The 23,155-nt window shown below is 55.8% G+C and overlaps 1 protein-coding gene and 1 non-coding gene across 2 annotated transcripts; both read right to left on the bottom strand.

Moving 5' to 3' along the window:
* Positions 1-1,678: 1,678 nt before the first annotated feature.
* On the bottom strand, positions 1,679-22,446 carry SLC6A7 (solute carrier family 6 member 7). Its single transcript, XM_007109876.2, has 14 exons — positions 22,262-22,446; positions 16,888-17,071; positions 14,995-15,126; positions 14,625-14,859; positions 12,823-12,961; positions 11,368-11,502; positions 10,351-10,454; positions 10,104-10,228; positions 9,301-9,413; positions 8,839-8,970; positions 8,248-8,347; positions 7,956-8,056; positions 7,239-7,406; positions 1,679-3,476 (listed from the first exon to the last, which is right to left on the bottom strand). The coding sequence occupies exons 1-14, from the start codon at positions 22,292-22,294 to the stop codon at positions 3,267-3,269; spliced, it is 1,911 nt and encodes a 636-aa protein (XP_007109938.1). The 5' UTR covers positions 22,295-22,446; the 3' UTR covers positions 1,679-3,266.
* LOC112065661 (U1 spliceosomal RNA) lies at positions 5,320-5,481 on the bottom strand. Its single transcript, XR_002892156.1, has one exon. It is a non-coding gene; the product is annotated as a U1 spliceosomal RNA (small nuclear RNA).
* Positions 22,447-23,155: the final 709 nt, after the last annotated feature.

The raw sequence follows: 23,155 nt of genomic DNA, 5'->3' as shown, positions 1-23,155 counted from the left end.
TGAAAATCCAGATTTCCCTCTTCTCTTAAAAAGCCAGGATATCTGGAGACCTGGGCCCACACTTCTGAGGGGTAGCTCCCCCTTAAGAGAAGCATCATGCCTTCTTCTCCAGTTCATCACAGTCCCCACCAGGCCCTCTTGTCTCTCCAATACTCACTAAGGGTCAGTTGCCACTTACTCTCCCACTTACACCCACGGCTTTGCTCACCGGGGTTCCCTGCCTGGCCCTGTAGGCACTTGGGTTTGGCACCTGCTGGGACATTCTAGGATTCCAGGCTGGGGTTCTACTCCAGACAGGGCTGATGTCTCCTGTCCGATGCATACTGTGCTGTCAGGGATGCCTCCAGCTGTGGGTCCCTGGTCCTTAATCAGCTCCCACTGCAATTGGGGCCTGGCTGGCATCTGGTATGAGGCAGGGAGATCCGAAGTCAATATGGGGGTCAGGGTGGGAGCAGTAGGGAGATGGCATGGACAGCAGGAGAAGCAGAAGCGTGGGGCAGCTGGAAAGGCTGTCGGAGCAGCGGAAATGGGAAAAGCAGGACAGACTGGAAGACTGGGCCAGGGAGGACAGTCCAGGAACCGCAGCAGCGGCAGGGTGGTGGGCAGGGGAAGTGGAGGTAGGAGGAAGCAGGGCAAGGGAGGTGAGGCTGGAGGAGCTGAGGCTGGTGGAGTCCGCAGATGCCTAGAATCCTCCAACTGCAGACTCGGAATCTGGGAAAAGAAAAGCCTAGACTCCTAGGATCCTCCACTCCTGACTTCCGAGATGCAGGGCTACAGCCAAGAGGCTGGGTGAGGAGTACTCACAAGCCACGCTCAATCCTAGAGCTCAGGCTCAGACCTAGAGCAAGCCCAGAGAGCGCCTCCTTCCGGGCCAGAGGTGGCTCTGGGGGTGCTGAGAGGGCCGGGCGCCAGGGGCTTTGTGAGCAAGGCTGGAGCCCGCCCCCGGGGTGTGGGAAGAAGCATTCTGAATTGTGAAGGCCATTCCTGCATCCTCTGCAAATTAGCAAACCCATCTCTCTTCCCCCACCTAGAGCCCCAAACAAAGCGGGGGCAGGAGGGGGCCCTGGCCCTTTGTTAGGGGAAATTTATTAATATCCGAAATATGCGGCAGCCCTTCCTCTCCACCCGCATTCAAAGCCTTTGCAAACACCTGGGCCTCGCATTTGAAAGCCACTGGGGCCCTTTTTTATTGGCAAGGTCCTGACAGGTGGGGGTGGGTAGAACCAGGAAATTCTTCCGGCCTGGGAAAGTCGTGGCTCCTCCCAATTCTACTCTTGGAGCTCCAACTGCAACTGCAGGTAAGGCTGGGGAAGAGCTGGGGAGGGAAGGAGGGCAGCTGGCCAGGGAAAGGAGAGGGCTGACGGGCCCTGGTTTGTCCCCAGCTCTGCCTGTCTCTGCTGGGTAACCTCGAGCAAGTCTCTTTCCCTCGGTGGGCCTCGGTTCGTCCATATGTATAATGGGAGACTAGGTGGTCTTTAAGTGCCTTCCTCATCTTCATCATCCTTCCTAAGCCCCACCCACAGACCACTGCCACGGAGAAATGGCAAAGCTAGGGTCAGAAGCCAGGTGGGCCAGGAAAGGAGGCAGCTGAGCCTCAGTTCCCTTATCTGTCTGATGGGAACCAAAAAGTTCTGTGCTGCCCACCTCGTGGCTCTCAGCAGTAAGGAGACAGGGTAAGGAAGATGACTTCATTGGTGTTTATTAACAGAACACAGATGGGTTGGGGAAACACCAGCAGAGAGGGCAAAGGGGCTGGCACAGCTGCACAAGGCCACCCTGCCCCACTGGAGGATGCCATGTGCAGGGGACCGGATCAGGCGTTTTCCCACCCCACCCTCATCTCTCAGGGAAGGAGGGACCCCAGGGCAGCCCCTCCCAAGCCTGGGGATTGAAGATGCCAAGGTCTCTTGCTACAGGCCTGGGGTGTCGCCTGCTCTCTGCCTCCACTCTCGTGTCCATGCCCAGGGACCCGCGTGCTGAAGCAGAGTGGACAGCCCTGGGGCCAGACAGCCATATGTGTGGACCACCTCCCGAGTCTCTTAGTGGCCTGGTCGTCCACAGCCAAGGCCAATTCCCCAGCAGTGCCTGGAGCTAGAGGAAACAGTGAGGGCTGCCAGGACAAGGGAGAAGGGAAGAGAGGGGCCCTGGGTCCTGACTTTGACCCCTCGTTCCCACCTCCACAGTGCAGGTCAGGCACCGCCCTCCCTTCCCCGGTTCTAATCATGCCCAGGGCTCCCTACACTAGAGGGCATGGGGTCCAGAGAGGGAAGTTGTGGGGTCCTCCTTCTTTCCCTCCCTACACCCTCCTAATACCCAAGCTCAGGCACTAGCCCCTCTGGTCTGGCCTCTGCAGGCTTCCCGCCTCTACCCTATCCCCTCTATTCCACCTTGCACACTGAGCCAGAAGGATATTCTATCTAAACCACATGATCATGCGAATCTGCTGCCCGCCCACGTCCCTGGCTCCCGCTCCCCATCGACCTTCATTCCCACTTGAATCCTGTTGTAACCTGGTAACACCTGCTTCTCCCACCACTCTCCAGGCTCTCCCCGCTCACTCACCCTTGGTCTCTCCCCAGGCCGCCTCCTGGCCCCAGGGAAGGAGAAGGGGGCTATATTCTGACCTCCACACCTTGGCTGGATCAACGCCTTGGCCAGAGGCCCTCCCCACCCTGCTGTCCTCTTCCTCTCTCTCTCTCTCCAAACTTGCCCATCCTCCAGGGCCCTCAGGTCCCACCTCCTTCAGGAAACCTGGCCTGCACACGTGAGCCCACAGGGATCTTTCTCCCACTTGACTTGATAACCCTTGATGCCCGGGGCCTTGTGGGCCTCGAGACAACCTGAGTGTCCCTGCCCAGCTCAGGATTCTGATTCGTTGAAGTGTATGGGGCAGGCTCCCCAAGAGAAGAGAAGGGACTGGGCCCTGAACAGAGATGAGAGGGTGATGCCAGCTGCCAAATGAGAAAGGGAGCTGGCTGGTCAGGAGGCCTGGGGTCCAGTCCCTTCTGTCGTGTGACCTTGGGCCTCAGTCTGTCCATCTGTGAAGTAAGGGCTGAGCTGGCTTATTCTCAGCTTTGAGAGTGTGTGTGTGTGTGTGTTGGGAGTAGACAGAGGTTTTAGGAGAGGCAGAGGCCACAAAGAGGGACTTGCTCTGGGGACCGGCATCACCATGGCAACCTCCCGCAGCCTCAGGCCTCTCAGAACCCCAGAGGGCGCGTGGCAACACTTGGGGGCCGGCAGGGCCTTCTGTCTGCCTGCTTGCCATCTCACATCATGGATTCCTCCTCCTCTGCAATCTCTCGGTCCACCTCGATGGCCGTGTTCTCGAAGCTGGTGATGCCCCCGTACTTGCGCATGTGCACCATCAGTGGCTTGGGGGACTGGCTCCCGGCCAGCGTGGCCACGTACATGCCTGTCCGGTTCTCCTCCAGCGACGGGCCCCAATCTAGGGCTGGCCGGCTGGCCTGCTGGAGCCGCTGCAGCAGAGCAACCACAGGGCTGAGAACCAGGGCTCAGGGACTGCTTCCAGGGTCACCGGCAAAACACTTACCGTGTCACCTGGATTAATCTGTGCAACAACCCGGGGGGAAAAGGGCGGGGACACTGTCACTTCCCCAAGGGAGTGAGTCACATGTCTGGGGAGAATTCTGCCCTGCCACTCACAAGTTGGGTGGCCTTTGGGCACGGAATTTAAGCTCTGCTTCCAGCATCTGTAACTTGGGAATCATGATGCCTTCAAAGGGTGGTTAGGAAGGCACTGGGGCGAAGCACTCAGCAAGCTGCTGGGAACAGAGTGAGGCCCAGTAAATGGTGGCTGTTGTTATGGTTACATGGCAGGCAGTCCAGGAGTCCACTCTGGGTCCCTCCCCTAAATGCTGAGTCCGGAAGAGCTGGGAGCTTTGGGGAGAGAGCCATGCACTGGGAAGATGGAGACAGAGTGGCCATGGTCGGTCTGACTCAGATGCCTGACCTTTTCCCTCTCCAAGCTCCAGTTTCCATGGAAGGAGGGAGCTAAGGTGATGACTAAGCCTGGACATTCTAGGGTTCTGTCTTCCTCAGACCAAATTCCCAAAACCCTCTGCCTGCCCTGCCAGGGAGAAGAGCCCCAGACTCTTCAATGAAGGGAGACAACCAACATTAAGTGGATCCTACTGGGTGTAGATTCCAAGGGAGATAATGTGTGCCACGCCCTTAGCGTGGGGCCTAGCACAGCTCTGTACTCAAAGCACCGTGATGCCCATTAACATGTATTGACAGCAATGTTATCCCACCACTCAGGAACCTGCCAAAGGCTTGTCATCTCACTTGGAATGAAATCCAAAGTGCTCACATGGCCGCCATGTCCTGACCCCTGTCTACCTTCATGATCTTGGCTCCCGCCACTCTCTCTCCACCCCCTCTGATCCAGTCTCGCTGACCTCAAACGTGCTGGACCCTCCTGCCTCAGGGCCTTTGCACTGACTGTCCTTCTGCCTGGAATGCTCTCCCCTTAGACATCTAAACCAATCACCTTGGCGATTTTGTCAGGTCTCTGTCACCTCCACAGAGAGGTCTCCCCTAGTCACCCTGGCCAGAACACCGTCCTCCATCACTCTCTATTCCTGTACTCTGGTTTTGTTAGGTTTTGTTTTGTTTTTAAGTATTGCACTTACCACTGCCTTCATGTGTTTGTTTGTTTATTGTCCATCTCCCGCATTAAAATACAAGCTCCCTGAGTTTAAGGACTTAGATTTGTTTCCAGCTGCACACTAGTGCCTAGACCAAGGTTTCTCAACCTGAGAGCACCACTGACATTGTGGCCTGGGAGGTGTTCTGCACATTGAACCCTGTGTAGCAGGATCCCTGACCTCTAGATGCCAGTTGCATTCCCCCTCCAACCCCACCCTCTCAGGACAATCAAAAATGTCTCCAGACATTGCCAAGGGTCCCCTGAGGGCAAAATCACCCCTGATTTTGAGGTGAGAACCGCCCAGCTTAGAACTGAGCACTCACCGGATCCCAGCTCTGTGCTGAGGATGGGCTTATTTAATCCTTACACTATCCCTATGAGAGGAGTATTATTATTACGTCCACCCCCCACACACAGATACTGTCTGAAAGTACGGTTCAGAGACATTAGTTAAGTTGGCCAAGGTCACACCGGTGGGAAGCGGTGGTGTGGCATTTGAACCCAGGCAGTCTTGACCCCATCCTGAACTTTAAAAATACCCTGCTTTTCTGCCTGTCACAGTACTGACTTCGTTGATGAGATTTTTTTCTTCTCACAGCAACCGTATGGGCAGTTATCACTGTACTCATTTTCTTTTTCTTTTTCTTTTTTAGGGGAAAGCACAAACGCGTCCCCCACTACTACAAATTCTGCAGTCGAGTTTCCCACGTTTGGGGAAATCGCAGGGATCAGCACATCCGGAGTGCAATGGATGAGCCGTGCACTGCAGAACCACCTTTGTGATCACGGTATCCCCCCTGACAGGTAAGGATCACTGTCCTCATTTTTAGGGCTGAGAAAGCAAGGTCCAGAGAGGTGCGTTCACTTGCTTAGGGTCACAAAGCTGGCAAGTGGCAGACCCAGGATTCCGATCCTAGTGTGTCAGTGCTGGGAGGCTTGGTCTCTGAAGGTGGCACCCCTGAGTGGGGCAATGACTTCTCTGTGGGGCTCAGCGATCCCCCAACAACCTGTCCCCTCCGCCTGGCTGTGGGCAGCGGTGGCAGCAGGACAGGAGGGAGGCAAAGCAAGGCTTGGGAACCATGAGCTTCCTGGGAGCTGGAGCCCTCCTCCTTCCCTTCGCAGACACCCTGGCTCTCAACAAGGAGACAAGTTTCCTTTAGCAGCACAGGTGGGGCTCCTGAGGTTCAGAAAAGGAAAGGGGTTTGCCTCAAGTCATACAGCAGTTGGAGGCAGAGCAGTGGCTGGACTCCAGGACTCCCCTGTGATCTGCGCAGTGTGACCACAGCGCACTTCTGCCAGGGAAGGGCTCTGAGCCTCCCTCCAGAAGCTGGAATATGGGGCAAGGGACAGCCAAGGATCAGTGGAGGTGTATGAGGTAGGGGGGTGGGCAGTAGTGAGCTGGTTAGCAGGCTGGGGAGGGGTGGAGGGGCACAGGAGCCCTGATTTGTAGCCAATCTCACTGTTGTAATTATCTCCACACTTGTCAATTTCAAGCTCTCAATGGTTTAACAGCTGGGTCAAGGTATTCCTGGATATTTAACACTTAGCTCTCATGAAGCAGTACTAGTGGCTCCAGCACACCTCTGATGGTGTGTGTGTGTGTCCCAAGGTTGTCTCTGGGCCCTAGCAGGCTCACTCAGCTCTGCTCACTATGACAGCCTCTTGCCACCAGAGGACTCCACACCCACGGCCTCAGACGTGGAGGGCTCAGACACGGATGTAGAGAACAAACGTATGGACACCAAGCGGGGAGAGTGGGGGGCGGGGGGTGGTGGTAGTGGGATGAATTGTGAGATTGGGATTGACGTATATACACTAATATGTATAAAATAGATAACTAATAAGAACCTGCTCTATAAAAAAATAAATAAAATTAGATTAAAAAATTTAAAAAAAAAAAGAAGTGGAGGGCTCAGTGTGCAGAGGGCACTTGAGGCTCAGAGAGGGGCGGGATCTCCAGCAGCCGCACAGCGTCCCAGCATGTCCACTGGCCCACAAAGGGTCCCTATTCCCCTCTTCCGAGCCTGCAGAATCCCATACCAAACAGCTTGCACTCTGTATGCTTTCTGGGTCTCTCCACAAAGCCCTGGCCGTGGGCAGGGCTCCCCGTCACCGGAGGAGGGTGACAGCCCACCCCTGGGGTCCTTCAATGTTGCCTCTGGCCCTGAGTTCCACAGGGAAGCTAGCGACCCGAGTTCAAGTTCTGACCCCTGCCCAACTCACCATGGGACCTTGGATAAGTCCCTTGTCCTTTCAGGTTCCCCCAAGACACATGGGCACTGGCCAGTATCCGTGGTCTTTGGATTGTGCCCCTCCCTTGCCAGGGGCCCCGGGTGGTGGGAGGGGCCACAGGACAGGTCTCTGGCCCCAGAGCCTGCCACAGACCAAGCAGATCTGAGCTGATTCATAGCCTAGGCTACTGGTTACAAAAAAATGCTCTTCACAGTTAAAAGAATGCTGCAGGCTCTGGAAAAGGTGTTGGAGCAGACGTTTTCTGTTCTGGAGGTTGGGTGCAGGGCAGGGCCACAGGTCACGGGGCTGGGAGCAGGCAGGGGTTGGGCAGACTCACCTCCCAGAGCGAGCCCTCCTCTCGAAGCACAGCTACCAGCATGCCGGCTGGGATCATAAGGCAGGACAGCAGGCCCATCAGGATGCCCAGCAGCTCCGCCCAGGCTGGGAAGCGGTAGCTGCCATATTCTGAGGGCTGGTACTTGACGATGCTATACACCAGCAGGGCCTGCAGGTGGGGGGGCTCCCAGCATCAAAGTGGGCCTCGGGCATGGCCCAGGGCTTGGGATAGCCCAGGTCTCAGCTACCTTAAAGCCTGAGATAGCTCAGCCCAGAACCACCCAGTTTCTGAGATAGCCCAGCCCTAAGCTGTACCAGAACCTGAGATGGTCCATCTTTGGAGCCTTTGCAAGTCCTCAGACAGCCCTGCCCCAAGCTGACCCAACGCCAAGATCTGAGACAGCTCAGCTCTGAGGCGCCCTAATTCCTGAGACGGCCTACCCCTGAGCTGCTCTGACCCAAGCTTTAAGGCTCTGAGGCCTGAGAAAGCCCCACTCATTTTGCCAACCAAACGCAGGACCAGGCTCAGCACAGTTACAAAAGCTGGGGGCATCCAGGGGGAGGGGAGTAGACCAGGATCCCGGTGCACGCCCCACCTCTCAGCCCCGACAGAGCTCCACTATGGGCCAGGGCAGTCCTACCAGACTGAACGCCCAGAGGGGCCCTGCTCTCAGCCCTGAGTCCCCAGCCAGCAGCCCTCCCTCCCACCCCCGGTTACCAGGAGCGTGGCCGGGGCCAGGAACAGCCAGCAGGCCCTGAAGTAGAGGCCCGGCTTGAAGCCCAGCATCATGTGGATATCCCGGCAGAACCTCTGGATGCCTGCACAGGGAAGGGAGGAGAATGGTCCCACCCGCAGCCCCCCAAGCGCCAGCAGCCCCTCCTCCACTCCAGCTGCCCCCACCGGAAACCCTGGCCCTCGGGACCAGGAACCCAGTGCAGGGGGGCTCCAGGGTAGACTCCCACTCTCCCACGGTGGGGAGCCTGACTCCGCCTCCCATGGCCCCTCTCACCATACACCCGGGTGACAGCGAGGCACGTGGTGATCACCACCACCATTAGCCCGAAGCTGGCGCTGTAGTCGTCCAGAAGGACCAGCCAGTACATGCCCCCCTGGAACACAAGTCGCAGCTCTGGGGTCCCCTCATCCCAGCCTCTCTCCCTGATGCCACCCCTTCCCCAGGCAGGAAGTGAGCAGGAAGCAGCCAGACTGGCGGGGAGGGCAAGACGATGACAGCGTGACTGCTGTCTGCCTGCCGAGCCCTTTATACACATCATCTGATTTGAGTCTCACAACAAGCCTAGATGTAGACCCCATTTTATCAGTGGGAAAACACCTCAGGGAGGTGAAACCATTTGTCCTGAGGTCACTTAGCAAATGCCGGAGCGAGGCTTGAACCCAGGTCTTTCAGACTTCAAAGTCAGGACTCTGGGTCATAGGCCAAGCTGCCCCTTGGGAGAGAGGGCCTGGGGTGGACTAGGTTCCTCCCAAGGAGGAAGAAGCAGGTAGCTCAGGGAGTGCTTGGCCTGGCCGCAGACAGTGCCGCAGGTGTCTGCCCCAGCCTTGCCCACCAGCTGCCTGCCCACCCCGCAGCGCCACTCACATCCGTGGTGAGGAGCAGCCCCATCAGGTACATGGCCACACAGATGAGCCCTGAGAACACAGCCTTCTTGGGCCGCAGGTAATACGGGAACTCATCTGTAACAGCTGTCACAATGGTCTCCAGAAAGGCAAACTGGGGGGGAGAGTGGGAGGGGGTCAGAGTTCTGTCCCCACCACACACATACAAACACACACAGATACACATCCCACAGACACAGATACACACACGCCACGCATACACACACAGGTACACACATAGGTATACACAGACACCTCACACAGATACACATCACACACGTGCCATACACACAGACACAACACATGAAGACATGCACAGATACACAGTCATACATCTCACACACACACAGACACACATATAGATACACACATCGCACACAGATACACACGCACAGAGACACAGACACACACCACAAGGTGCACCCACTGGCGTGGAGCGGCTCACCTGGCTGTCCAAGCCAAGAGTCAGCAGCATGAAGAAGAAGAGGAAGGACCAGAAGGGCGATAGAGGCAGCATGGTCATGGCCTGTGGATAGACGACAAAGGCCAGGCCAGGGCCTGGGCCAAGGGCGCACGGGGTCAGCAGTCTGGGGAACGCGGGGCTCCCACATACGTACTCAGACGCACATGGTCGCTTACACCCACTTGGGTACAGTTGGTTCAGCCAGACCCAGAGATGTACACTCGCTGCACACTTCCAACATTTTCTTAAGTTTTAGGATACAGGCCAGCACACTGTCGGTGCTCCATAAACACAGGTTGATAAAATAAATGAATTAATAATGAGTACACGAGAAAACACAAGACCAAATAGAAAACCTCATTTGAATACGCTTATGTACACAATCATTTGCACAAACATTTCCATGAACACACATACTCAGACACTCCCATTGGCACAAGACACTGATTCACATCATTCAAACCCTCAATTAACTTGCACAGCCATCTGCACACAGGTTGTGACTCCTCTGGACAAGCAAGGCAAGTTCCTAAGATGCGACAAAACAAGACAATCTCCTGCAGAAAGCCACTTATCTCCAGACACAGGTTGACACACACTCATTTGTACATTCATCCCTTTGCTCTAGGACACCCAGAGAGCAGCTAAGACACATTCATTCGTGTGCACACACACGCACACGACATACACATCCACAACCTTGCTGGGCTACACGTATGTTAACTTGCCCAGCCCAGCTGTCCCCGACACACCCTCCACCCACCAGGGCCGGGCAGCCTGCTCACCTGCTTTGGCTACTTGGTCCACAGGCACACCCAACTCCTGAGACATGTAGCCCAGCACGGAGAAGATGGCAAAGCCAGCTAGGATGCTGGTGATGGCGTTGCCCAGGGTGACGATGAAGGTGTCTCTGCCGGGAGAAGTCCAGGCACAGGCCAGGGTGAGCGGGCCACACCCTCACCCACGAGGCCCTCCCCTGCCAGCCACTCTCCTCCCCATTCCGGCCCCTGGGGTCTGGGAGGCAGCCCTGACCTATAGATGTTCTGGTGAAACGTGTTGTAGGACGCAAAGGTGAGGAGCCCCCCGAAGCCCACACCCAGGGAGTAGAAGATCTGAAGAGCAGCTTCGATCCACACCTGTGGCAGGAAAGGATGCAGATGGAGGGCAGAGAGAAGGGGCTGGCACACCATGGTGTCCAGAGGAGGAAGGAGGTGGGGCAAGAGCCAGTCGACAGGTCCAGGGATGCTGTGGTGAAGAGCCTGGCTCACGAGTGACACCGGCAGGAAGGAAGCCCTGCTCCAACACTTACACTGCAGGACCTGGGCAAATCCCTTCCCCTCTCTGGGCCTCAGTTTCCCCATCCAGGATCTAGGAGATACTCTCTAAGCTTGGTCCGGTTTTGAAGGAAGTAGTGCCTCGTGTAAATTTTCAGTAGATGCATACTGACAATAAGCCCCTGTAACCCCTTTACTTCCTCCCTAGAGTTGAAGGGACCTGAATTTGAATCCCAGCTCTACCATTTTTTATCTGTGTAAACTGGCCAGGTCACATCACCTCTCCAGGCCTCAGGACCCTCGTCTGTACTGAGGACATAGGAACGGTACCTCCCTCATAGGGTGGTGGTAAGGATTACGTAACTACATACACGCAAAGTGCTAGAGCAGGGGCAGGCACAATCATCCATCAACAAGTAAGAAACGTTAGGTGTCAGTACCATTGCTGTTTCTATTATTATTACAATGCCCTCCTTGGGGTTTGGAGTCAGACAGATCAGGGTGGAAATCTCAACTCTGCCACTCCCTAGTCATGTGACCTTAAGTTTATCACCAACTCTTTGGCGCCTCAGCTTCTTCATCTGTAAAATGAGAGAAGAATGTCTACTGCATAGGATTGTGAATAAGAATCAAGGAAAGTGCCAAGCACAGCGCCTGGTCCACGGGGCTCACCAGGTGGAAGATTCTTCCCCCCCACCCCCCGTTTTCCCAGGGAGCCCTCTTTCCACTCCCCAGCCTGACTCCCCCCTCTGCACGCAGGCTTTGAGGGCCTCACCTTGGAAGACAACAGGTGGTGGAACTGAGGGGTGAGATAGAACTGGATGCCCTTCCAGGCCCCTGGGAGGGTGACTCCACGGACCAGCAGCATGAGCAGGATGAGGTAGGGGAACGTGGCCGTGAAATACACCACCTGAGAGACAGTAAGGGGGGTGACCCTCTCTCTCCTTTGCTCCTCTCAGAAATCCCCATCTTACTAACTCACCTACGCAACCCAAGCTGGGAGCAGCCGCCATGCTCTCTCTCCTTCCCTCACTCCCTCCACACATCACTGCTTTCCAAGGCTGTTCCCACCCATCCACTCTCTCCAGCTCCACTGCACCCTGGTCCAGGCCCCCTGCAAACCCAGCCTGCATGGTCATCAGACATGGGACACGCCCAAACTCCCCTCTGCCCCGTCTCTGCCTGTTCCCAAACCTCCAGCCTTGCCCTCAGCAAACACCATCAAGTCTCAAGCCCCTCGCTGCCTTGGCTTGCACCACGATGACCTCTTCTGGCTCTCTAATGGTCTCTACACTGTCTTTCTAGTCTTTCTTTTAGTGGTTCTCTTCCTCGTGGACCGCGTCTCTCAGCACTTTGCAGAGGGACAAGTTCTAATTTATAAATGATTGAGTAAACCACTCAGAAGGATTCCAAGTCCTTCTGAAACAGCTTTATGGCCCTCCCTGCCCTTCATAACCTAAAATGGGCGTCTGCAGCTTTGTCTTCCCAGCATCTAGCTGGCCTTCTTCAGATAACAGTCACCTGACTTTCCCACTTGGCACTGACTCCATTCCCAGCCCCAGCCGAGCTGAGCACTCCACCCTCCTGCCCACGGTGACTGGTTCAGGGACGGGTATAAGACCTATGTATCCAGTGAGACTCAGTTCTAGGATTTTTGAAACTTGGGGCAAGGGAGAACACTAAGCAGGTAAGAGGTAAGCCTAGAGCTGCTAGGGGCAACCTCATGAAAAATATAGCCTGAGAAGGAAGCCAGTCTGAGGAAAGTACTGCTGAGACACCAAGAGAACGACATTCCTGATAACTCCAGCTGAACCTCTAGATCCAGCCATGCCTGAAACAGACCCTCTAGACTTTCCAATTGAGTGTGACAACTGGGTCCTAGTGCTTGCATTTCAAAGAGCCGTCACTCACACCCACCCTCCAAGCATTCAATGAACACTTGCTGAGGTTCTTCGAAGTGCCAAGCACTAGGTTAGGAAAGAAGCTTGAAAAACAGATAGGTCCCGCTCTTGGTGTGTTTCCAGTCTAGTGAGCCAGCCTAGCCACCATCCAGGCTCACCTCCACATCTTTCTTCAGGCAGTGCCTCCCTCCCCAAGTCTCAATGCACTCTCCCTCCCCCTCTTCCCAGTTGAAGTCCATTCATCCTCTCAGGCTCAGTCCACACCCTGCCTCCTCATGAAGACCTCACCCTTCCCAGCTTCTCAAGCCTCCAGGGCCTCCCAGCTTCACCTTGCCCGAGGACTTCACACCCTTGAGGATACAGAGGAACACGATGACCCAGGCAAGCAGCAGGCAAAGGCAGAGGTTCCAGCGGATCTGCCCAGGACTTCCGATGCCCCGGCTGCCTTGGATGTGGAGAACGTAGCGGCTGTGGGAGACAAGGTCTGAATGTCCTCTGGTGACCCTGCCATGCTCCACAGACATGGAGTAAAGCTGTGGCCAGCCTGCGAGACCATCCTGGCTTTTTTCTATTTGATTCCTCTCCATCCTTCTCTGACTAGCTCAGCACCCACGAGGTGGGCCTCTACAGACCCCATCACGCAGGCTGCCTTCCTCTTCAATTTCCATCTGGGTCTGGCTAATGGGAGGCAACAGCAGGAGACTGGATGATGGGTTGGGGTATTTTCACACACATGTGTACACATGTACACGCATACATGCACGCACACCATCAGAGGGTCTGGCTGTGACTGCCTTCTTCTATAGCACAGCTATCGTTGGGCAGCCCTTCCTCCAAGGCTTCAAATTTCCCCTGGTTCCGGTAACACTGCCTCCTTGCCTCAGGGGTGGTATGGCTGTCCCTCTTGCTGGTGCCTCACCTTTCCATGTGGATCCCCTCTGTAAAGTCCCTCCACTCACTCAACTCCCTTCAGCCCTGTGAGAGTGCCAATCTGCTTCCTGCCTGCTCCCCAACTGATGCAGTGGGCCATGGCGTTGCCATGGAGACCCCTGGCAGCTGCCAGTGACCATGTCATGTTCTTTGGCTTTTAGCTGCACACCCAAGCTCTTCCCCACTGGTCAGACATACTCCTCAGCAGGTGCAGACACTTTGGATGGACTTTAAATGGATAAACAGATGGACCATGTAATATGTGTGGGTTGGAGATTAAAACATTTCAAGACATGGGGCTCATTCGGGGGAAAATTCCTAAGAGCAGCCTTTTGCAGGTAAAGGGTTGGGGGTATCTGGTCTGTGTCCTCGGGTCAACCAATGGTCCCTACCTAGGAACAAGGCTACTCTGGAATGTTCCAGAACAAGATCAGGGATCAGGAGGCCTTGGTTCCAGTACTGCCTCTGCCAGTAAGTACTGAGCAAGCCTCTGGGCCTTGTTTTCTCAGCTATAAAGTGGGACTTTGGGACAGGCCAATGGGCAGCGATGCCCTTTTGATACCCACCATTCACAGGGGCTTGCAATGTGCCTGGCACTGTGTTAAGGGTTTTACCTGCATTACCTGCATAATTCTCATAGCAACCGCTTACTCTCCTATAGTCTTCTCTCTCCTGTTAGACTAACCTGAGATGGTCCTGTATGATCATGGCCTCTGCTAAGTGCCTTACCCACTAGTACTCAGTAAATACAGATTGCAAGAATGAATGAGTGAGCGACTGACTGATACCATCCTATGAAGCAGGGACTCTTATTACCCCCTTGAGCAGAGGAGGAAACTGAGGCTCCAAAAGTTGACGATTATTGTAATCATCAGCATCATTACTATCAGCTAGCATTTATTGAGCACTCACTATCCACCAGGCTGGGCAGCACAGTTTATATGCTTTCTTTCCTTTAATCCTCACAGTAACCTTCAAATACTATTAGCACACCCACTTCAAAGATAAAGCATCAGAAGCAAAAGAAATTGTTCAAGGTCACACAGCTGGCCAGGTGAAGAGCTGGGATTAGAACCCAGAGTCCACCTAACACTAGCACCTGAGCTTGGCCTTTGAGGTGCATGCTGAGCCCCTTGGGGACACGGGCACACTCCTGCCTTCTGTCCCTCCCTGACCGTTGCTGGGCCGGCGGGGGCCTGACCTCCAGTACTCCTCGCTGGGGCTGACGGTGCTGGTGAGGTTGAGGGGCAGGGCCCCGTTGCCATCCTTGGAGCCTCTGTGTTCGAGGCAGAGGTCCGTGTTCCACCAGTTGCCACAGTGCTCCCAGGGCAGGTTGCTGGTGAGGGAGGCGAAGAGGTAGAAGAGGACGTAGGCGATGATCATGTTGTAGTAGATGGCCACCAGACCCACGATGAGCAGCATGGCCGCGCCAGCACCTGGGCGGGGGAGTGGGCGGCCTTCAGGACAAGGAAGGCATCCCCTTTCTGGGTTTCACCTCCTTCTCTGCCTACAGGTTGTGGCGGGAACCTCCCCGCCTCCCTCAGGCTCAGAGCACCCCACTGAAGCCTCACCTTTGAAGAGGGGGCTGATTTTCCAGACAGCCAGGGGTCCCAGGCTGGAGAACTGGCCCAGAGAGAGCTCGAGGAAGAAGAGGGGGATGCCGCAGATGGCCAGCATGAGGAAGTAGGGCACAAGGAAGGCGCCTGTGAGGAGGAGGAGGGAGGGTGGGGAGGGTCTGGGGGTGGGCTCCCCCTAAAGCCCAGCTGTAGCCCCGCCCCGCCCCTCCCCTGACTGGCAGACACCACCACTTCTCACGTGGATTAGGGCTGGGCACTGCAAGACTGTCTTATCTTATGCTAGGAGATCACTGAGGGCCAGGGGGTCGGGGTGGGGTCCGGGGGGGGGGTGGGCGGGATTTACTCACCTTTGTAGCCCCAGGCCCCGGGGGGCCGGGGGGGGGGGGGGGGGGCGGGGGGGGGGGGGGGGGGGGGATTTACTCACCTTTGTAGCCCCAGCGCCCAGGCCAGGACTGGGCTCAGAGCAGACATTGAGTGAATGAATGAACAAATGAGTGAATGAATAAGTGCATTCCCTGCCGGAGAAAGTACAAACCCCTCAGTACAGAAATCGATGCCCTGCAGAACGTGGCTCCAGTCTACTGCCCCTCCCCTCTCCCCAGCGCCACCTCAGATGCTTGTGGCTGCCTCCTATGGTCCCGTGTGCCCAGCATCCCTTCCCCTTTTCTTCTCATAGCAGCAGCCAGCTCCTTTACAGGACTGCCCACCACCATATGGCTCTGGAAGTGCTTCCAGTCACACCAGCCAATCCCTGCCCACCCCTTCCTGGGCACATATCCCACGCCAGGCCAATTAGATACCTTCCCTGCAATTCTATATAGATTCATTCAGAGAGAGCAGTGCTGGGAAGGAAGTCATTCCAGAGTTGTCTGTGGCCACCCCCAACCCACCTGTAAGGAGGAAGCCTGGTCCAGGGAAAAAGGAGGTCAGCACACAGAGAGGGAAGAAGCATCAGAACCAGGGAGAGGGAGGACGGAGACAACTACGGACATCCCTGAGTTCCTGGAGCTTTGGAGGTCAGCACTCGTCCCACACTTCCCAGTCATCCCAGTTCATCTCGTCCTTGCTTCACCTAGTTTCACTTGGATTTCTGTCGCTCTGCCAATATGCGCTTCTTTAAGGGGTTTGGTAGAGTTGGGAGGAGACGCAGTGCTGGTGGGAGCACATTGGCTCTGGAGACGGTAGCCCTGGGGTGGAATGTTGGATCCCCATCGTGTGACCTTGGGCAAGGAACTTGGCCTCTCCAAGCACTGCTGCCTCGTCAGGACGGTGCCGCCCCGGGTGGTTTTGTCATCAGGGTTATGAGACAGGCCTGGAGAGCACCGAGCCCGGGGCCTGGCCGATGGTGAGCGCTAACCCCAGCTATTGTTAATGAGACTTAGAACAGCCACTTGATGGAGAGGCAGGGACAGAGAATTTGTTTAAGATGGAAGAGATGTTGTGTTTGCAGCGTGAATGGAAGGAACAAGAGAGGAGGCTAGACTGAAGAGTCAAGAGCAGGAATGACTGATTGAGGGAGCGAGGTTCCGGAGGAGGTGAGGTGGGAGAGGCCTGAGAGCACAGCGATCACTGACAGGCAGACACAGCCCTTTATCACGGAGTAGAGGCAGCCCTCTCTGCCCATCGCTCACGACCCAGGAAGCGCCAGGGCTTGTGGAGAGAACCGAGTGAGTATCCATGCTGGGGATGAGATAGGAAGGAGGGGACTGGGAGAGGAAAAGGAACACGGCGGGGTGAGCTCCTCCTTCCAGCCCCAGGTCACCGCTTTCAACTAATTCAGCCCAAGGTCACATAGGAGACAGTGGCCAAGGCCACTTAACACCTCACTCCACCCTGAGCCTTGGCCCATTGGACTAGATGCCCCTCATGCAGGCATCAGGCCCATACCTCCTCCGTTGGTGTAGGCTCGATAGGGGAAACGCCAGACGTTCCCCAGGCCTACACAGTAGCCAATGCAGGACAGCAGGAAGTCCAGCTTGCCTGTCCAGTTCCCCCGGTCTGCGGCAAAGTCCACGTCCAGGTCTACATCGCCCTGGTCACTGGGGGTCATCAGCAGGTCTGGGGTGATGGGCTGCCAGTAAGAGAGACCAAATGGGGTGAGGGAGAAGGTGAGGCCAGGTTGAACTGGGACCCCTAAAATAAGAATATGGAATCAAACAGGGCTAAGTGCAAAGAACTCTATTGGTTCAGATAATCAACCACTCTCACCTGGGCTGACAGGTTAATAGGCAGGAGCTCCTCGGGGTTTCAGGGGACTACAAAACTTTTGAGACTAGCAGGGTGGCTCAGGCACTAAGAAAGCCACCTTGATCTTAGTTTGGCTAACACAGAGGTCCAATCAAGGGATGGTCCTATTTTTTTTTTTTTTTTTTTTTTGCGGTCCGCGGGCCTCTCACTGCTGTGGCCTCTCCCGTTGCGGAGCACAGGCTCCAGACGCGCAGGCTCAGCGGCCATGGCTCACAGGCCCAGCCGCTCCGCGGCATGTGGGATCCTCCCGAACCGGGGCACGAAGCCGTGTCCCCTGCATCAGCAGGCGGACTCTCAACCACTGCGCCACCAGGGAAGCCCAAGGGATGGTCCTATTTTGATGACGACGATGATGACGATCTTAATAACAGTTACCACGTGTGAACAGTTACCACGTGTGAGCACTTACCACGCACTCACTGCACTAAACATTCTACTCACATTACGTGATTTCATTCCCAGAACAACTCTATGAGCTAAGTACTCATCTAAGGGAAACTGAGGCTCAAAGAGGTATTATGACACACCCACAGTTTTTACAAGGCTGGCTAGTGGGAGAACTAGGTCTCCGGCCCAGAGCTTCCTGATGCTGAAGCCCAGGTCTTCAACCACCCAGTGCTGGAGTTCTGCTACTCCATTCTGGGCACCATATATTTTTTTTTTTTGCGGTACGCGGGCCTCTCGCTGTTGTGGCCTCTCCCGTCGCGGGGCACAGGCTCCGGACGCACAGGCTGAGCGGCCATGGCTCACGGGCCCAGCTGCTCCGCGGCATGTGGGATCTTCCCGGACCGGGGCACGAACCCGCGTCCCCTGCATCGGCAGGCGGACTCTCAACCACTGCGCCACCAGGGAAGCCCTCCTGGGCACCGTATTTTAAGAAAGACACTGGCAGTTTGGAGCATGTGCAGCTGACTAGATTGGAGTGTATTCAGGAAAGGCAGTTACAGGAGGACAAGAGGAAGAAGTGGGGCCCCTTAGCATAGAAAGGATGGGGCATGGAAGGAATGTGGGCTCCCCTGGGCTTAGATTTATGCTGTGTGGCTCAAGAAGGCCTGCTGAGGACTGTGAATTTTAGCTCACAAGCAGGAAGAAGCTTCTGGAGCCCCAGTCTGTCTCAGAAAGTTGTAATCTTCCTGTTTCTGGAGGAAAGATGCAGGCACAGAGGGGAATGGCAGCCAGCTGTCCCTAAAGTCCCCTCCTGTGACTTAAGGAGGTCAGGGAAGTCCACTGGGCATTCTCCCTTCAGGCTGGGGCCGGGCGATGGAGGCCTTCCTCCAGGTGCTTGGAACCCTAGCCCAAGAGATGAGTTAGCGTGTCCATGAGCTGTCCAGGCTTAGGGCCGGGAAGGAAGCCCAAAGTTACCAGGATGACTATCTAAAATTCAGACAGCAGTTCCCAGAAGTGACCCCAGGAATGGGGCAGGAGAAAGGGGCAGCTACACCTTTTCTGCTTGCCTCTGAAAGCCATGCCCCATGGCAGAGGAGGATGGAGCTGCAAAGAAGGCCCATTATCAAATAATGTTCAGGGTTTTCAGAGAGGAGAAAGGACCCTTCTGCTTCCTGCTGAGGAACAACTGTGGGGAAACAGTGATTCCACTGGACTGGGCATCAGGAGACCATGATTCTCATCCCAGGTCTGTGCCAATTCACTGTGCAACTTTAGGAAAGACTCTTTTGAGCCTTGGTTTCCCCATGTGGACACTGAGGGGATTGGATAGATCACTAATTCCAAAAACACATCACTTGAAATGTTTGTAGATGTTTGGTGGAACAAAGGATTCTTGAATCAAAAAAGTTTGGGGAAAGCTGGGTTATCACAAGGTAAAAAAGGTTGCTTTGCTGCAGGACTTGTCAGATCCTTTAACGGACAATATGCACTGTGACTCTCCAAGTAGGGACTAGAACAGACAGTATTCTCCAATTCTGCTTAAGAAAAGGGTCTCAAGGAGCTAGCATGTTAGGATATACTTGGCAGAAATGCAAGTCTAGATAATCTTTAGCTAATAGTCTTCTGGCTCTGATGATCTGTGAGGCAAGATTCATCAAGGAGACTTCACCACAGTGGTTGAGGACCAGATCAGATCAGATCCCAGCACAGGGACTCAGCAAATAGCTACTACCCAATTTGTTTTATCCTCTAAAATTGCCCTTCCTGGCACCAGCCCAAGTAGGTGTCTACACACAAATCAGGTGACAGAGGAAACTTTGCTGGGGATTTGTCATACGAGCATTGCTGGGATGAGGATGGTGAAAGGAGAGCCCGAGTGTCACAGGACTGGAGGTGCCTGGCTGCAATGACACGGTTAGGGCAACGGGCTCAGGTGGCAGAAATGTGGTAACAGCATTGGGCTCTCCGTGATAGTGACAACCATGGTGGTGATCCTGCCTGAGGCTGGCAATTGGCCAGAGGGGCAGTGGTGATGGGGGCAGCCTGGCATGATTATGGGTGATGCTGACAATGATGAAGAGCATGAAAAAGCTGCTTTTCAAGTAACTGGGCTCCAAGGGTTGAAACAAATATGATGCTGGTGGTTCTTTAGCTGTGATCTCAAACATGCTGGGGTGAGGATAGCAGCAGCTCCTAGACCTGTATGAAACCCACCCCTTCCCTCTGATGCCCCTTTCCCCAAGTCTTCCTCTCCAGCTGGGTGAGCATCAGCCCTCTGGAACCACTCCCTCCCAGGTGAACTCCAAGAGGGACGGGGTAGCAGCCAGTTGACACTGGCCCCTAGTATTGGGTGGGGAGGCAGACCTGTCACCCTGTGACCCCCCCCCCACCCCAGTCCCATTCAGGCCAGCTGGCAGGAGGCCCTGACAATGAGGTTCCTCTGATCCCTCCTGAGAAGTTGCTGCCCTTTCTATGTTCACAGAGCAGTCCTGGCTCTCTGTTTCCATGGTGACAAGAGTTCCAAGAGCAGGATGCTGCCAGCTCTTCCGTCCCCTCCTCCCCCAATCAGAGGGAAGCCTGCCTCTGCTCCAGGAACAGGGGATGGGGTCCTCCAAAGCTGAGCCAATCCAATGCCCACATGGAGCCTCCAACCCCACCATGCGGTAAATCCCAGGAGGCTGGCACAGAGAGGACAGAACTAACCGAGAGACAGAGAAAAGCAACAAGATCAATGGGGCAGGGTTGGAAGCTTGATGAGTTGCTTCACACTTCTGCCTGGGTGTGAGGCTCCCACCCCTGATCCCCCCACTCTCCACCCAGAGTCACACAGGAACACACATCTGAGTTTGCCAGACCACAACCCCTCTTTTAGGGGCCATCAGAGGTAGGTCACCAGCAGTGTCAGGGCTGGGAGAGGTACGACTTCCCAAGCCAAGGCTTTCATACCTCCTTCAGGATGAGAGAGACAGTAGGAATCTGGAGTCTGACTTCATCATTGTGCAGATTAGGAAAGTGAGTTTCAGAGGAGAAGGGGCGAGCCCAAGGTCAAACAGCAAGTTAAGGGCAGAGCAAAGCCAGGTCTCAGACCCCTGACCCTCAGTTCCGTGCTCATCTCTGAATAACGCTGCCGTAGCTGGCACTTCCTCACTCCCCGACCCCCTTCTCCTGGAGACCAAGGGAGGGGACACTGAGGCCAGGGGTCCCACCCCTACCCTGCTGGCCCTAGGTGGCTCAGCCCACCTTCAGGAAAGCAGTAACCTGCACCCCTCAGTTTCCTTGTCTATAAATTGGGTATAATAAGACCTAGGGCCCAGAATTGTTGGAGGATTACTTGAGATCAGGCTTCATACAACATGGCTATTTACATAATGAGTGGCCCTGTGCCAGTGACGGGCGGCGGTTCTTGTGAGAAGAGAGAGGAAGGAGGAGAGAGTAGAATGGAAAAGAACAGGGGCTGGACTCAAGAAGACCCAAAGGACCCACAAATGACCCCAACAAGTCACTTATGTCAAGAAACAAAAAGGACCCACTTATCACAGTGGTTCCACGCTCAGCTGCCCAAGGGCAGAGAGCTTGAACGAGTGCATGGTGGCGGTGGGTCTTGCGGGAGAGGGGACCGTCCACCACAGCAGCAGCTGGGAGTTCACAGTATCCCCCCCACCCCAGGACTGTGGGGCCTGCTTTGGTGCCGCACACCGAGGATGGACCAGCGATGGCCCACGTTAGAGAACAGACTTGCCCCAAGTCACAGGGTAAGCGGCATCTGTAGAAACAGTACCCAGGCATTCTGACTCCTTGGCTAAGACTGGTACTCTTAAGCCAAAAACTAGAAAACTTCCCCTGAGACCCTCCCTCCCCACATACATGTGACTTGGCTGGCAGGTCCAATCCCACAGGACAAGGTGGGGAGGGGCTGAGGTCTGGGCCCAGGGCTCCAGGAACACATAGACTTGGCCTTCTCTCTCATGCCAGCTTCCACCCCACCTCCACAGCCCTTGGGTCTCCCATTTCCTCCCTGCTTGCCTTTGCCTCCCTCGTGCCCTGCTGAGGGGCAGCCTGGGGTCTCATCAGGGAAGCCAAAGCTGCCAGGAGAATGAAGGGGGTGGGGAGGAAGCAGGAGGTGGGCCCTGCAGGGCAGGAGCACTGGCAGGAAACCAGGGCGCCGCTGCTGGCTCACGGAGGCTGCTCAGCGCAGAGTGCACAGATGAGGACCTGCTCCAAGCCCCCACCCCCGACCAGTCCTGCTCAAGGCTGTCTCAGCTATTCTAACATCTCCCACCCCCCCAAATCAGCCCCTGGGGGAACTGGACCCGGGTACTGGGGAGGGGCGGGTGCCTGGCCCCAGCACCCCTACCTCGTGCCTCCTGTGGCTTGAGACACCTGTTCGCAGGACCTGGCCCAGTGAACCCCAGGCCCCATCACACTGCATCCGGACCCCCAGAAGGGGAAGGCCACCTTCCACCCAATGCAGGCTGTGACCCCGCCCCTCCCTTCAATCCAGCTCTGCTGGCCTCCTCCGGAGCCCTGAGCCGGTTGCAGGTGCCCTCTCCCACCCAGCCTCCCAGGGGGCTCGAGGGGGGGGCCTCCGCACCCCTCCCTCAGGTGCGCCCCTGCCCTCGTGCCCTACCTTGCTGAGGTGAGCTCCCTGGAGCTTCTTCATCTTGGAGGGCGGGTCTCTGGGGCTTCCCGGCTGGGCTTTTCCTGAGCGCAGAGAGCGAGCGAGGGAGCAAGAGATCTCGCCGCCAGCCGGCTGCCGCGCCTTGGCCTCGGTGACTCCCGCGCACCGGCTGGGGAGCCGCGGGCGCAGGCGCTGCCGTCCGTCGGCTGCCGGGAGCTGCGAACGCCCTGCCTCTCCCTGCGCAGCGCCCTAGGCTGGGGAGGGGTGCACCGCTGCGCCCGCGTAGACAGACAGACGGCTGACTGACTGACAGCGGGGGGATGCGCCCCCGCACGCAGAGCTGCCGATTGGAGGGGCCCGAGCGCGTGGGGAGGGGGGTCTGCAACGGAAACCCTCGGAGGTCTCCAGGCCTCCGCCACCGTCCCCTGCGTGACCTTGGGCGCGTGACCTTGGGCAAGTAACCTGCCCTCTCTGGGCCTCCCTTTCCCTAGCTGGGCAATGAGGGAGGCAGGCCACGCACATGGACAGTAACAGCCCTGCCTTGGTGGGTTCCAGCATCTCTGTGCCTCCTCTTTGTTCTGTGGCCCTGCCCACGGTACTTAAACTCCCTGTGCTGCCATTCTCTATCTAGAAAGTGGGGACAAGAATCTTACCTCCCTTATAAGGATGTGAGGAATCCAGGAAGATGGTGCATAGAAAACATTTAGCACAGAGCCTGGCACATCATAGGAGCTCAGTTAACATTTATGGACCCACTGTGTGTTGTCCACTCCTCTTGCCAACAAATGAACAGCCGATAGTCAGATATTTATTCAATCATCCAATCTACCAATATTATTTTTTATTATTTTTTTTATTTTTTGCGGTACGCGGGCCTCTCACTGTCGTGGCCTCTCCCGTTGC

This window comes from Physeter macrocephalus, unplaced genomic scaffold, assembly GCF_002837175.3.
Source record: "Physeter macrocephalus isolate SW-GA unplaced genomic scaffold, ASM283717v5 random_15, whole genome shotgun sequence".
Taxonomy (NCBI): Eukaryota; Metazoa; Chordata; class Mammalia; order Artiodactyla; family Physeteridae; genus Physeter; species Physeter macrocephalus.
This window is presented reverse-complemented; position numbering and strand designations above follow the sequence as displayed.

Coding starts and splice junctions, on each gene's coding strand:
- SLC6A7 (XM_007109876.2), bottom strand. CDS start 22,294: ATGAAGAAGCTCCAGGGAGCTCACCTCAGCAAG. Junction 11,503..12,822: donor GTGTGAAGTCCTCGGGCAAG/GTGAAGCTGGGA, acceptor ACTGTCTCTCAG/GTGGTGTATTTCACGGCCAC. Junction 8,057..8,247: donor CGCTGTCACCCGGGTGTATG/GTGAGAGGGGCC, acceptor TTCCCTGTGCAG/GCATCCAGAGGTTCTGCCGG.